Genomic DNA, 12852 nt, shown 5'->3' with positions numbered 1-12852 from the left:
GAATCTGGGTTGTAACTTGGGTTATGTACAACCACGCAGCTTTGTCAAACAATCAAGGTGTCCCTACGCCTGTCCAACTGTACCTCCGTCATCACCGTCCCCCCTCCTGCTAGCCCCAGAGAAGCAGCACTGTTCCATCCCAGTTACGCTAACTGCTTTTTCTGAAAGAAGGGGTGGCTTTGTCTATAACAGGAAGGAAGTGACTGTAAAAGGGCGGGGAAATCAAGCATGGGCCGTTTGATTGGATGTCACTGAAACAGTTTGTTGACCGTCTCTCCAATTAGAATCTATTCTCTATTATAGCCCTTACCCCACCCGTAACCAATAGGGATGAGTTAAAGAGGCAAGCTGCATCAAAGAGGATCTGTGGCAGACCGTAGGCACCGGCAGAAGAAACAACCATTCTTCCTCTGGAACTGGGAGCTGCAAAAAGGGTAGGTGGAAACAGCTGAGTTAGGATATTAGGTATGCCGTAAACGGAACATAGAAATGGGATGAGAATAAAATCCCATTCTCATTGCGGATGCGTAATAACAGCCGTTGACGTTCTTTTGATGTATGTGACCCAGGGAAATTAAAGCGTTTTATTTAATGTGTTGGGAGGGTAAGGTGTTTTCAGGGCGGAACCGGGAACCCAAAGCAGCCCAGGCAATTTTTGTCAAACCAGCCCCCATAGAGTACATTATAGCGCGTTAGCCTGACCACTACAATGGGATTTCGGGGAGAGGGGAGTCCCCCTCCCCCTCCAAAGAAAATGTAAGAAAAATGGCAAAGTGGTACATTCTACAACATATTTCTCATTATATATTCAACTGTATTAGTTTTTAAAGCATAGTAAATTATGACCTTACAGTGCACCAGGATATGGTCATCTCTATTGAGGTTCGTCAACGATTCCCTCACAATCGCCCTTTAACAATGCCTCCCATCTCTCCGTAGCCCATCTCTCACAAGTATTTCATTTGTTTTATAGTTCCTCTCTTAGCAGCGTAGGGTATTGGAACACTTTACATCACTCACACATTGAGAATGAAAAATACGTGTATAAATTAGTGTATAGAAAATAAAAGGACTAGTAAGTTGTAGGATTCACATCATTCATACTGATAGACGTCTCATTATAACTATATTTTTGTGAGTTTAAAAAACAAGTGTTATCCAATTCAACAAGGTCATCAATAACAAAGCAACTTTGGAGCAAAACATGCCTGAAAACTGTTGGGCATAAAAGGAACTCTGCAGTCCTTTTGAAACTGCTGTACTGCTACAAAACTGGCCGCCCATCCTTCCAGCCCCCGGGGAAATGTCTCATGAGCGGTATGGTCAGTCCCACCTCGGGTGTTTTTGTTTCAGAAACACACCAGGTCCTCAATGAGTCGTACCTCAGTGGGGGATATGTATTCGTCTATTTTTGACAGATGGTATAGTGACATAGCAGTCTTCTGGTTAATACACTTATTGTGATTCATGGGGGATTAACCTGCCCAGGTTACGGCCTGGGCTATAAATCCTAGAATTTGGTAGTCCATAATAAGCCCACCATTTCCCCTGAATTTTATCATGTTTTTGAGGACAGCCATGTGCATCATATATTGGTTTTTCTTTGGACAAGCGTGCCAGTCGACTCCCTTGCAATGAGGGGGTTAAGAGGTGTTTCCAGAGGTGGGTGACATCTCTTTTGGCCACCATACATGCCACCCCTATTAAGGTAATCTCAGAGCGAGGTCGACCACTGCCTCCAAAAGACCCAATAGTACTACCTTGGGATCCAGGTCAATGGAGTGTCCCAGAACACTGGTAGGCACTTTTTAAGAGTGCTTGTTCTGGGGAAGCATAAACTCAAGATTCAGAACGTAATGCAGTGGTTAGGGTTGACTTTACTAATAACAATTTTGTTTCTACCCAGACAAACCCTTTTTTTAGCTAAGTTAGGATAATCAAAGACTGGAAAACCATGACTTTATAACCTGTACTAGGCAGTTTGCATTCTGCTCTTTGATAGCAGTTCATAGCTGACTGTGCAGGATTATGATTGTAACTTATGAAGTATACAGTAAGAAAAGGATTTCTGTCACAAAAGCAGTATCCCACTGAGCTATGTACATAAAATACTGTTCTGTAATTATCTGCATACTACACGTTCTTTGCAATAGGCATATTAACCCTCTTGGCTACCCTTGGATGAGTCAAAACTGCTACTAGACAAAACAGCAATCTCAAACGGGTACATTAGTAACCACAGCTGTCTTGGCACTTTTAATATTGCCTGAAAACTGTTGGGTATACAAGGAACTCTGCAGTCCTTTTAAAACTCCTGCACTGCTACAAAACTGTCCCCCAGGAACTAAACCGTCCGCCCATCCTTCCAGCCCCCCAGGGAAACGCCTCATGAGCGGTAGGTCAGTCTGGCCTTGGTGTTTATGTTTCAGAAACATCACCAAGTTCTCAATGAGTTGTACCTCAGTGGGAAATATGTATTCACCTATTGTTGGCAGATGGTATAGTGACATGGCAGTCTTCTGGTTAATACATTTATTGTGGTTTGTGGGGGACTAACCTGCCCAGGTTACGGCCTGGGCTATGAAGCCTAGAATTTGAAAAAGGCACATGGTGATTGAAAATATATTTGAAGGCTTGTTGATCTGGAGCCATCAATAAGGTATCATCTATTAATGTACACCCCGCATCTTCAGAGGGACTGATGAAACTTGCATTTTGAACTTGTTAAAATTACAAGGACACCAAATGGGAGAACGCTAGCACGTTCCTTTGATGGAATTTTAGATATTTGTGATGATGTTAGCAAATGTGTACTTTGTGATAAACGTACTGAAGTTTGAGACACGTCATACAGTCCTTGGAAGAGGTTTGGTCTGTTGTCCTAATAGAAAATCACTGTTGATTTCAAGGGACATTAGAAGTTTGATTGCTTGAGGAAATCTGTATTGAAAGAGCAGGTAGGATTTGTAAAGGAGTAGAATAAAATTCTACACAGTACCTTTTCACAGCTTTTAGGATCCAAGAATCTGCTTTGCTTTCTGTACATTTTGAATAAAACACCATTTGAAGTTTTATTCCATTTCATATCCTATGATACTGGCTCTTATAAGAAGCCTGTTTAGGCAGTCTTGCCTTAAGTAGTTTTTCCTTTGCCTTGATCTCTTTACCTGTGGTCTGTGAAGCTTTTTCTCCTCTGGGAGTAGAACCGGGCTCTGTAGTCTTGCAACCCAGACCAGGAGCCCCTAGAATTGAAAATGGAAAGTTTTGCCGGTCAAGCTCCGGCTATTTGGAATTTGCACCAGCTGAAAATTAATTCACTGTGAATTAAATTTGATCTGGTTCTGTAAAAACTTAAAGGCTTGGCTTTTTAAACATGTTCATTTGACTAGCCCTTCTGGCTCTGTATTTCAACCCTTTATAATCTGTTAGTTCTGTTTAGCACCAATAAACCTCTGGGTGAACATGCACTCTATAAATAAAATGAACATAACAAATGTATGTCTGGCGTTAGCCAAGACTTTTTTTTGATATTTATTAAAATTATATATATATATATATATATATATATATATATATACATACATATATATATATATATATATATTAGCTCTCAGCCAGCTTTCTTTATCCTCCTCTGTTAGTCACGTTTTTCTACTGCCCACTATAGCATATGGCATGTTGACAGATGATCAGCTCACTCCATCCATTGGCTAAATTCACTGTGAATGTCTTGCATAAGGAGTACACCACACACCTAGTAGTCCTCTTCAATGTTTTTTGAGGCCCAAAATATTTTTGGTTTTAGTAAACCTTTTTTTTTAGGTTGATAGCTTTTCCAGCAGAAAAAATCTGCAAAAATCATGACACTGCCAAAAGTATGGCAGTCTGCGCCAGATGTACTGACTTTACCAGTGCTTGACTTAAAGAGATTGACATACACATATATGTATATATATACTGTGTAGAGTACATAATACATGTGTAGTTGATATAAAACTAACAGTTGTTCGCTCAAATGCCTGTCCATTTGAACTGTTTTTAAACAGCCTGCATTTTAACCTATAATCTTAAAATCGTAAAATAGAGGTTACTCCGGGTCAATAAAACCTTACTATTTTTTTCTTCTAATATTTTACATATACATTTGTGTGGTAGAATGATACCCTTCCCCACCTGTTTTATATTTGCTGCTTCCCCTGGACCCAATTTGTTGAAAAGGCCCAAAGAGGATTCTATAGAAGTGGGAAGTCAGAGGCGTTTGGGCCACTGGTTAAAAACATACCACTAGTCTTACAGTAGTGAGGAAGCAGTTTGTTATTTTAGAGACCTAAGTGCTTACACAGTGCATCATCTGTGACTCAGAATGAACAATTGTAAATTATTTTGTCTGCTTGAATCCAGGTTAGCAATGTTTATTAGTATCATCATAGTGCATGAATTTATTTGTAAGCTCTTAAGTTTATAAGTGTACATTTTTTTTTTTTTTTCCAATCAGATTTTGTTGTAAAAATGACGGAGCCGGAGCTGCTGCTGGATTCCAATATCCGTTTATGGGTGGTGCTACCCATTGTTTTCATAACATTTTTTGTGGGGATGATCAGACATTATGTTTCCATCTTGCTTCAGAGTGACAAGAAACTAACCCAGGAACAAGTATCTGACAGGTAAATACCCCTGTCAGGTGAGAGAAATAGCATTCCTGGATCTTTTGAATTTCGCACATGGGGACTGTCAAAGCAGCTGAAATGAATGTCCCAAGTTAGGTTGTTATCACACATCTAAAATATCGGGTTCATTGGGTAATGCTTTAATTTATATTCTCCTTTAACCTGTTGACATATTCAATTACCGTTTGAAGTCTCTTAATCTATTCTCTGTTTTTTGCAAACTATTTTGCTGTCAGTTTGCATTCACATAAGAACAACACCACTTGGTCAGCATGTAGAAGAAACTTTGAAGAACTCTGACTTACATCCTACAGAAGAAATTATTTTTCCATTGTCTGATAGAATCAACAAATCCTCTTGGCACCTGTTAAGAAATTAGCAAAATACTATTTCCTAATGTTCATTCTTCCACGCAGTCCAAAATACTGGATACAAGAACTCAGTTTAAACCTTTACAAGTGTGGCTATTTAAAAAAGGGCTTTATCAGTGAAATGTTTGAAGCGTAGGACAATACTTTGTAGGTTTAAACATTGTCTTTACAGCATGAACCTGTTGTAGTTTCACAGCACATCCATTAACTTGCCACCTAGTTGCAGGACTTGTAAAATAAGTTTTGTGCATCAACCTTCAGCATGGCCCAGAACACTCGTAATTATATCAACTTGAGACTTGTAAAGCTAGCTTGATAGCGTTAACTTTAGAATCTCTGAATCCATTTAAGCGTCTATAAGGTAAATTATCATTAAAGAACTAGACTTAGTAATAGGAATCACACACTAGAAGTGTAGGGAATTGTAAATCCATGTTCTGCTGGTACCAGAACCAAAGCTTTCAATTGAGCCAGCTGGGCTGTACAATCAATCACCCAAAATGTCTGTCTGTTTTATGTGCATGAAATGCACCATCTTTTGTTACACCTTTCACTGCAGCGCATGTAGCCGAGTATTTATACTTAGTACCAACCAAAGGCTGAGCTGAACCATCAGTATATTTTATGCTCATACTGGAGAAATTCCTGCGTTCTCAGAGTAGGGTCAAAAACATAGTCTACATCAGTAGCTGTTAAGGAAGTGGTCCACTGGTTTCATATTGGATGTAAGTATAACTTTGGCATTAGGAATGACTACCTTGGTGACAGCCTCTAAGGCCAGAACAGGCGATAACTCAATTGTGTGTTTCCCCTGAGCTACTGGACGTTCCTTCAGTACAACTGTTTGAACTGCAGTCAAAAATATTTCTGTCGATGCAAAATGCATTTCCTTCATAGGAGTATAACTGTGATTTATAAACAATCAGCACAGTTTCACCTTCATTAAAGGTGATGTACGTGTAACGACTGGAACCCGCAATGATACAGATTACAATATTAGCAGTGTTAACACAAGTATGTAAGTGTTTAGACTCCAGCATGTCTGTTAATAAGGTTTTCAGAATAGTATGTTTGGTAGCCCAATGTTTATTAGAAAAATCATTGCATAACAGTTGAATCCGTTATGCATAATTTGGTATGCATGTTCTACCAAAATTTAGAAATCTTGAAAGTGACTAAAGCTTTAAGGTATTTGGTGGTTGTAAATGAGTACATTTCTCTAAGGAATGTGGTGCTAGGCTTTTACCTTCATTTGATCATTTATATCTGTGAAACAGGACACTGACAGAGGCAATTTTAGATTTTGGAAAATTACGTTTTTAGCCATGGTCAGCGAATCCCAGAACCATACAATCTACTCTGGCCAAATTAGTGTTTAAACCATTATCTGTGAGGTAAATGTCATCAAGGTAAGACAGTGTTTCTGAGTCAGTTACTTGTAAAATTGATGTCACTCAGACAGCAAACAGACTTGACTGTTTTTATATCCTTGTGGGAGCCTACAGAACCTTCAATAGGTTCCTAGAGTGGGGAAAGTGGTTAAATCCCTGCTTTTGGGCACTATATTTTCACAGAAAAAACATTAGAAATGTCCAATGTAGTTTTGTATCTTTTTATGTACAATATTACTTATTAAGGCTCTGCTGTATGAATTTTCTATAGTAAAAGTCTGTGTGTGACTGTTGAAATATTGATAGTCTAAGACTATGCAATAGGAATAATTAAGTTTAATCACAGGAAATAATGTACTATTCATAGGGGAAACACAAGGCTCAATCACACCTTGATATACTAATTGAGATAGAATCTCCCTAGCCAAATGTTCAGCATCATGTTTAGTAGGATATGGTGATTGCACTTGCAACCCAAACCTTACAGGTATAACATGATAAGGTGAATCTTTATCCCAACTAGCCTGATTGCGATTTAATGCTAGGGCCTGTGCGAGAGCCGGTTTTGCTGCACATGCTTCTTTAACTTCCTCAGGAACAAGAACAGAAAAGGAAGGTAGTATTACATCCTCTCCTTGTGGGACTTTTCTAACAAACTCAGGTGGCCAATCTACCTCAGCCAAGAGAAGGTCATATGCATTAGTTAAATTCTTCCGGAATATTACTTTAATAGTACGATGTATGTCGCCCTCAATTTGTATGTCCAAATCAAAAACTCTATCAGGAGGCCTAATTGCTGATCTTGAGTTTCAACTTGTACAGGGAGTGCAGAATTATTAGGCAAGTTGTATTTTTGAGGATTAATTTTATTATTGAACAACAACCATGTTCTCAATGAACCCAAAAAACGAATTAATATCAAAGCTGAATATTTTTGGAAGTAGTTTTCAGTTTGTTTTTAGTTTTAGCTATGTTAGGGGGATATCTGTGTGTGCAGGTGACTATTACTGTGCATAATTATTAGGCAACTTAACAAAAAAAAATATATACCCATTTCAATTATTTATTATTACCAGTGAAACCAATATAACATCTCAACATTCACAAATATACATTTCTGACATTCAAAAACAAAACAAAAACAAATCCGTGACCAATATAGCCACCTTTCTTTGCAAGGACACTCAAAAGCCTGCCATCCATGGATTCTGTCAGTGTTTTGATCTGTTCACCATCAACATTGCGTGCAGCAGCAACCACAGCCTCCCAGACACTGTTCAGAGAGGTGTACTGTTTTCCCTCCTTGTAAATCTCACATTTGATGATGGACCACAGGTTCTCAATGGGGTTCAGATCAGGTGAACAAGGAGGCCATGTCATTAGATTTCCTTCTTTTATACCCTTTCTTGCCAGCCACACTGTGGAGTACTTGGGCGCGTGTGATGGAGCATTGTCCTGCATGAAAATCATGTTTTTCTTGAAGGATGCAGACTTCTTCCTGTACCACTGCTTGAAGAAGGTGTCTTCCAGGAACTGGCAGTAGGACTGGGAGTTGAGCTTGACTCCATCCTCAACCCGAAAAGGGACCACAAGCTCATCTTTGATGATACCAGCCCAAACCAGTACTCCACCTCCACCTTGCTGGCGTCTGAGTCGGACTGGAGCTCTCTGCCCTTTACCAATCCAGCCACGGGCCCATCCATCTGGCCCATCAAGACTCACTCTCATTTCATCAGTCCATAAAACCTTAGAAAAATCAGTCTTGAGATATTTCTTGGCCCAGTCTTGACGTTTCAGCTTGTGTGTCTTGTTCAGTGGTGGTCGTCTTTCAGCCTTTCTTACCTTGGCCATGTCTCTGAGTATTACACACCTTGTGCTTTTGGGCACTCCAGTGATGTTGCAGCTCTGAAATATGGCCAAACTGGTGGCAAGTGGCATCGTGGCAGCTGCACGCTTGACTTTTCTCAGTTCATGGGCAGTTATTTTGCGCCTTGGTTTTTCCACACGCTTCTTGCGACCCTGTTGACTATTTTGAATGAAACGCTTGATTGTTCGATGATCACGCTTCAGAAGCTTTGCAATTTTAAGAGTGCTGCATCCCTCTGCAAGATATCTCACTATTTTTGACTTTTCTGAGCCTGTCAAATCCTTCTTTTGACCCATTTTGCCAAAGGAAAGGAAGTTGCCTAATAATTATGCACACCTGATATAGGGTGTTGATGTCATTAGACCACACCCCTTCTCATTACAGAGATGCACATCACCTAATATGCTTAATTGGTAGTAGGCTTTCGAGCCTATACAGCTTGGAGTCAGACAACATGCATAAAGAGGATGATGTGGTCAAAATACTCATTTGCCTAATAATTCTGCACTCCCTGTATATAGTCATTAGTTGGGTCCGCCACCAGAAACTCTTGAACAGTCTGCAAAACTATTGTGACCTTTGCTGCACTGTCGAGCAGAGTTCTCACCCATGTCTTGTTCAGAAGAAGAGTTCTGAGTATTTGTGACATGTTTTGTGGCAATCCCTGTCACGTTCTTCTTTTTCAGTTGTGTTTTTGTTGTGGAAGTGTGTCTTCCATTTTTTTATGAAGAGATCGGAGGAACTCTGAGTCAGTTTTTGGTTTCACATACTCTACTTGCCTGTCGTCTTCTCCTTCCACTCTCATCTGAAGGTTTGTAAACGTGTATCAGAATACTAATACCCATCAGGCTGTTTAACCGGTTCTGTGCTGAGGATGTAATGGTTACGTCCAGCGGCACAGTGCTGCTGTGCCCAGGACGTAACCATTACGTCCTGGGCACCCAGCCCAGAGGGAGTGCTAGCGCTCCCTCTGTTTGGTTACCCCCACCCCCCCAAGTCAGGGATGTAAGGGGAAGCCCTTCCCCTTCCACCCCGACCCCCCACTCCCCTTGTGACGTCAGCGCATTTCTCTTCCGATCACGTGGAGGAGGCAGAGAGGCTTCAAAGGGAAGGAAAGTTATTTCATTCCCTTTGAAGTCTCTCTCTGCGTTTTGGCAGCCGGATTGTAAAGCAATCCGGCTGTCAAACGCCCACTAGACACCAGGGATGTCTGTTTCAAAAAGAAAAGTGGCATAAGGGAGCGACCCCTTGGGCAAGGGTCGCCCTCGGGGGGGGGCATTTTTTTGAAGGCCTTTTCTGCCCCCCACCCCCGGGGGGGGGGGGGTCAGAAACCTCTAGGCACCAGGGATAATTTTTTTGTTTAGTTTTTGTTTACTTTTTTGCTTTTTGAGGTGGGGAGCGACCCCTTAGGCAAGGGTCGCTCCCCTAGGGGGCAAATTATATTTAGGCCATTTCTGCCCCCCTTGGGGGAAGATTAGCCTATTTTTATGAGGCCAATCTGCCCCCAAGGGGGGCAGAAACCACTAGACACCAGGGAGTTTTTTTGTTTTGTTTGTTTTTCACATAAGGGGAGCAACCCCTTAGGCAAGGGTCGTTCCCCTGGGGGGCAAATTTATTTTAGGCCATTTCTGCCCCCCATGGGGGCAGATCAGCCTATTTGAATTAGGCCGATCTGCCCCCACGGGGGGCAGAAACCACTAGGCGCCAGGGCTTCTTTTTTTTTGTTTGTTTGTTTTTGTAGAGATTGGGAGCGACCCCTTAGGCAAGGGTCGCTCCCCTGGAGGGGCAAATTGTTTTTAGGCCATTTCTGCCCGCTTTGGGGGCAGATCGGCCGATTTTAGGTCAATCTGCCCCCAAGGGGGGCAGAAACCACTAGGCACCGGGGATTTTTTTTTTGGCGCCAATGTCACGCAGGGGGAGCGACCCCGTAGGCAAGGGTCGCTCCCAAGGGGGTGGGGGTGGGGACAAATTTATTTTAGGCCATTTCTGCCCCCGCTTGTGTTATGGGCCATTTCCTGGCGCTGGCGCTAGGCCTACCCACACAAGTGAGGTATCATTTTTATCGGGAGACTTGGGGGAACGCTGGGTGGAAGGAAATTTGTGGCTCCTCTCAGATTCCAGAACTTTCTGTCACCGAAATGTGAGGAAAACGTGTTTCTTTAGCCAAATTTTGAGGTTTGCAAAGGATTCTGGGTAACAGAACCTGGTCAGAGCCCCACAAGTCACCCCATCTTGGATTCCCCAAGGTCTCTAGTTTAAAAAAAATGCACAGGTTTGGTATGTTTCCCTAGGTGCCGGCTGAGCTAAAGGCCAAAATCTACAGGTAGGCACTTTGAAAAAAACACCTCTGTTTTCTTTAAAAAAATATGATGTGTCCACGTTGCGTTTTGGGGCGTTTCCTGTCGCGGGCGCTGGGCCTACCCACACAAGTGAGGTATCATTTTTATCGGGAGACTTGGGGGAACATAGATCAGTAAAACAAGTGTTATTGCCCCTTGTCTTTCTCTACTTTTTTTCCTTCCAAATATAAGAGAGTGTGTAAAAAAGACATCTATTTGAGAAATGCCCTGTAATTCACATGCTAGTATGGTCACCCCGGAATTCAGAGATGTGCAAATAACCACTGCTCCTCAACACCTTATCTTGTGCCCTTTTTGGAAATACAAAGGTTTTCTTGATAGCTATTTTCCACTCTATATTTCAGCAAATGAATTGCTGTATACCCGGTATAGAATGAAAACTCACTGCAGGGTGCAGCTCATTTATTTGCTCTGGGTACCTAGGGTTCTTGATGGCTCAATGGTTAGAGCGGCAGACCCTGAAGCAGAGATCTGGCTCAAGACCAGGGTTCAAGTCCCGCTTCGGCAGGTCTTGGGCTCAATTCCCCTTGACCAGATAATTCTCGCCTCGGTGCCTAATCTAATTCATGGGTCCCACTCTGCAACTCTGGGCAATAGCTTGCTTAATATCCACAACGGCCCCAACAGCGCTTGGATGCCTGGCTTCACCCTGGGGGTGCTCAGGAGTGGGCGCCTCACAGGGGAAAAAGCCAGGAGGGGTTCCATAGCAGTATGAGTACAGCGCCTTGAGACCCTAACGGGTGAGTAGTGCGCTATACAAGTGCTAATTTACATTTTACATTTACAACCTACAAGCCCTATATGTCCCCGCAACCAGAGGAGTCCAGCAGACGTAACGGTATATTGCTTTCGAAAATCTGACATTGCAGGAAAAAGTTACAGAGTAAAACGTAGAGAAAAATTTATGTTTTTTTCACCTCAATTTCAATATTTTTATTTTTCAGTTGTTATTTTCTGTAGGAAACCCTTGTAGGATCTACACAAATTACCCCTTGCTGAATTCAGACTTTTGTCTACTTTTCTGAAATGTTGCGGTTTCTGGGCTCCAGCATTGGTTTCATGCCCATTTCAGACACTGACTGGAAGGAGGCTAAAAGCACAAAAAATCATAAAAATGGGGTATGTCCCAGTAAAATGCCAAAATTGTGTTGAAAAATTGGGTTTTCTGATTCAAGTCTGCCTGTTCCTGAAAGCTGGGAAGCTGGTGATTTTAGCACCGCAAACCCTTTGTTGATGCCATTTTCAGCGAAAAAACCACAAGCCTTCTTCTGCAGCTCCTTTTTCCCATTTCTTTTTTAAAAAAACGAAATTTTCACTGTATTTTGGCTAATTTCTTGGCCTCCTTCTGGGGAACACACAAAGTCTGGGTACCTCTAGAATCCCTAGCATGTTGGAAAAAAAGGACGCAAATTTGGCGTGGGTAGCTTATGTGAATAAAAAGTTATGAGGGCCTAAGCGCGAACTGCCCCAAATAGCCAAAAAAAGGCTCGGCACAGGAGGGGGAAAAGGCCTGGCAGCGAAGGGGTTAAGTGCCTCACGGTTAGATACCTTATAATGTTTTCCAGAAGACTCCGGTTGTGGAGATCCAGTCTTGGTTTCAGTTTTAGCTTTATTTTTGTTCCAGGTCTTTGTAGAAGACTCAGGTGCCTGCTTGGCTGTATCAGATTTGCCTTCAATCCATACAACACAGGTTTCCCCCTGTAATGAGCATCACTAAAAAGTTGGTTTTGAGCAATTAGGTCATTTCCTTTTTGTTTAAGTAAAACCTCTTCCCCACCACACTGTTTGTGTTGACTGTTGCTTGTTCGGGAGGGTGTGTGGTGGTGCAGTACCTCTCGTCTCTCCTGTTGTGAAGGGATCCCCTCTGTATCCACCAACCCACTCCCTCGCTTCCCCATCATGCAGTTTTCTCTTCTGGCTTTTCTTATTTGGTTTTATTTTCCCCATTGACCACAAGCAGTGACAGCACATTGTACTTTATTAGAGACCATAGTACTTGGTGACGCTCACTTGTTTTATACAGAAAAAACCTGAGTAGGTCAGATAAATTCCATGCAAATAATATCTTAGTAGTGTAGTAGTGTACCACTCAACTGAAGTTGATTACCCCTCCAGAGACAAAATACTACTAGGATCTATATTGATAAATGCATGTGTGACCTAGCATTCTGGCAAGGAGGTATAGTAATGTTAGGA

The 12852-nt window shown here is 41.8% G+C and overlaps 1 protein-coding gene across 1 annotated transcript in view; it reads left to right on the top strand.

The window, feature by feature from the left end:
- Positions 1–239: 239 nt before the first annotated feature.
- The window catches only part of EMC3 (ER membrane protein complex subunit 3), a 107655-nt gene continuing 95042 nt past the window's right edge, over positions 240–12852 (top strand). Inside the window, exons 1-2 of the mRNA XM_069206786.1 lie at positions 240–434; positions 4496–4664. Coding sequence (XP_069062887.1) covers positions 4510–4664 — 155 coding nt within the window. The 5' untranslated portion in view covers positions 240–434; positions 4496–4509. The remainder of the gene's footprint in view (positions 435–4495; positions 4665–12852) is intronic.

This window comes from Pleurodeles waltl, chromosome 9, assembly GCF_031143425.1.
Source record: "Pleurodeles waltl isolate 20211129_DDA chromosome 9, aPleWal1.hap1.20221129, whole genome shotgun sequence".
Classification (NCBI taxonomy): Eukaryota; Metazoa; Chordata; class Amphibia; order Caudata; family Salamandridae; genus Pleurodeles; species Pleurodeles waltl.
This window is presented reverse-complemented; position numbering and strand designations above follow the sequence as displayed.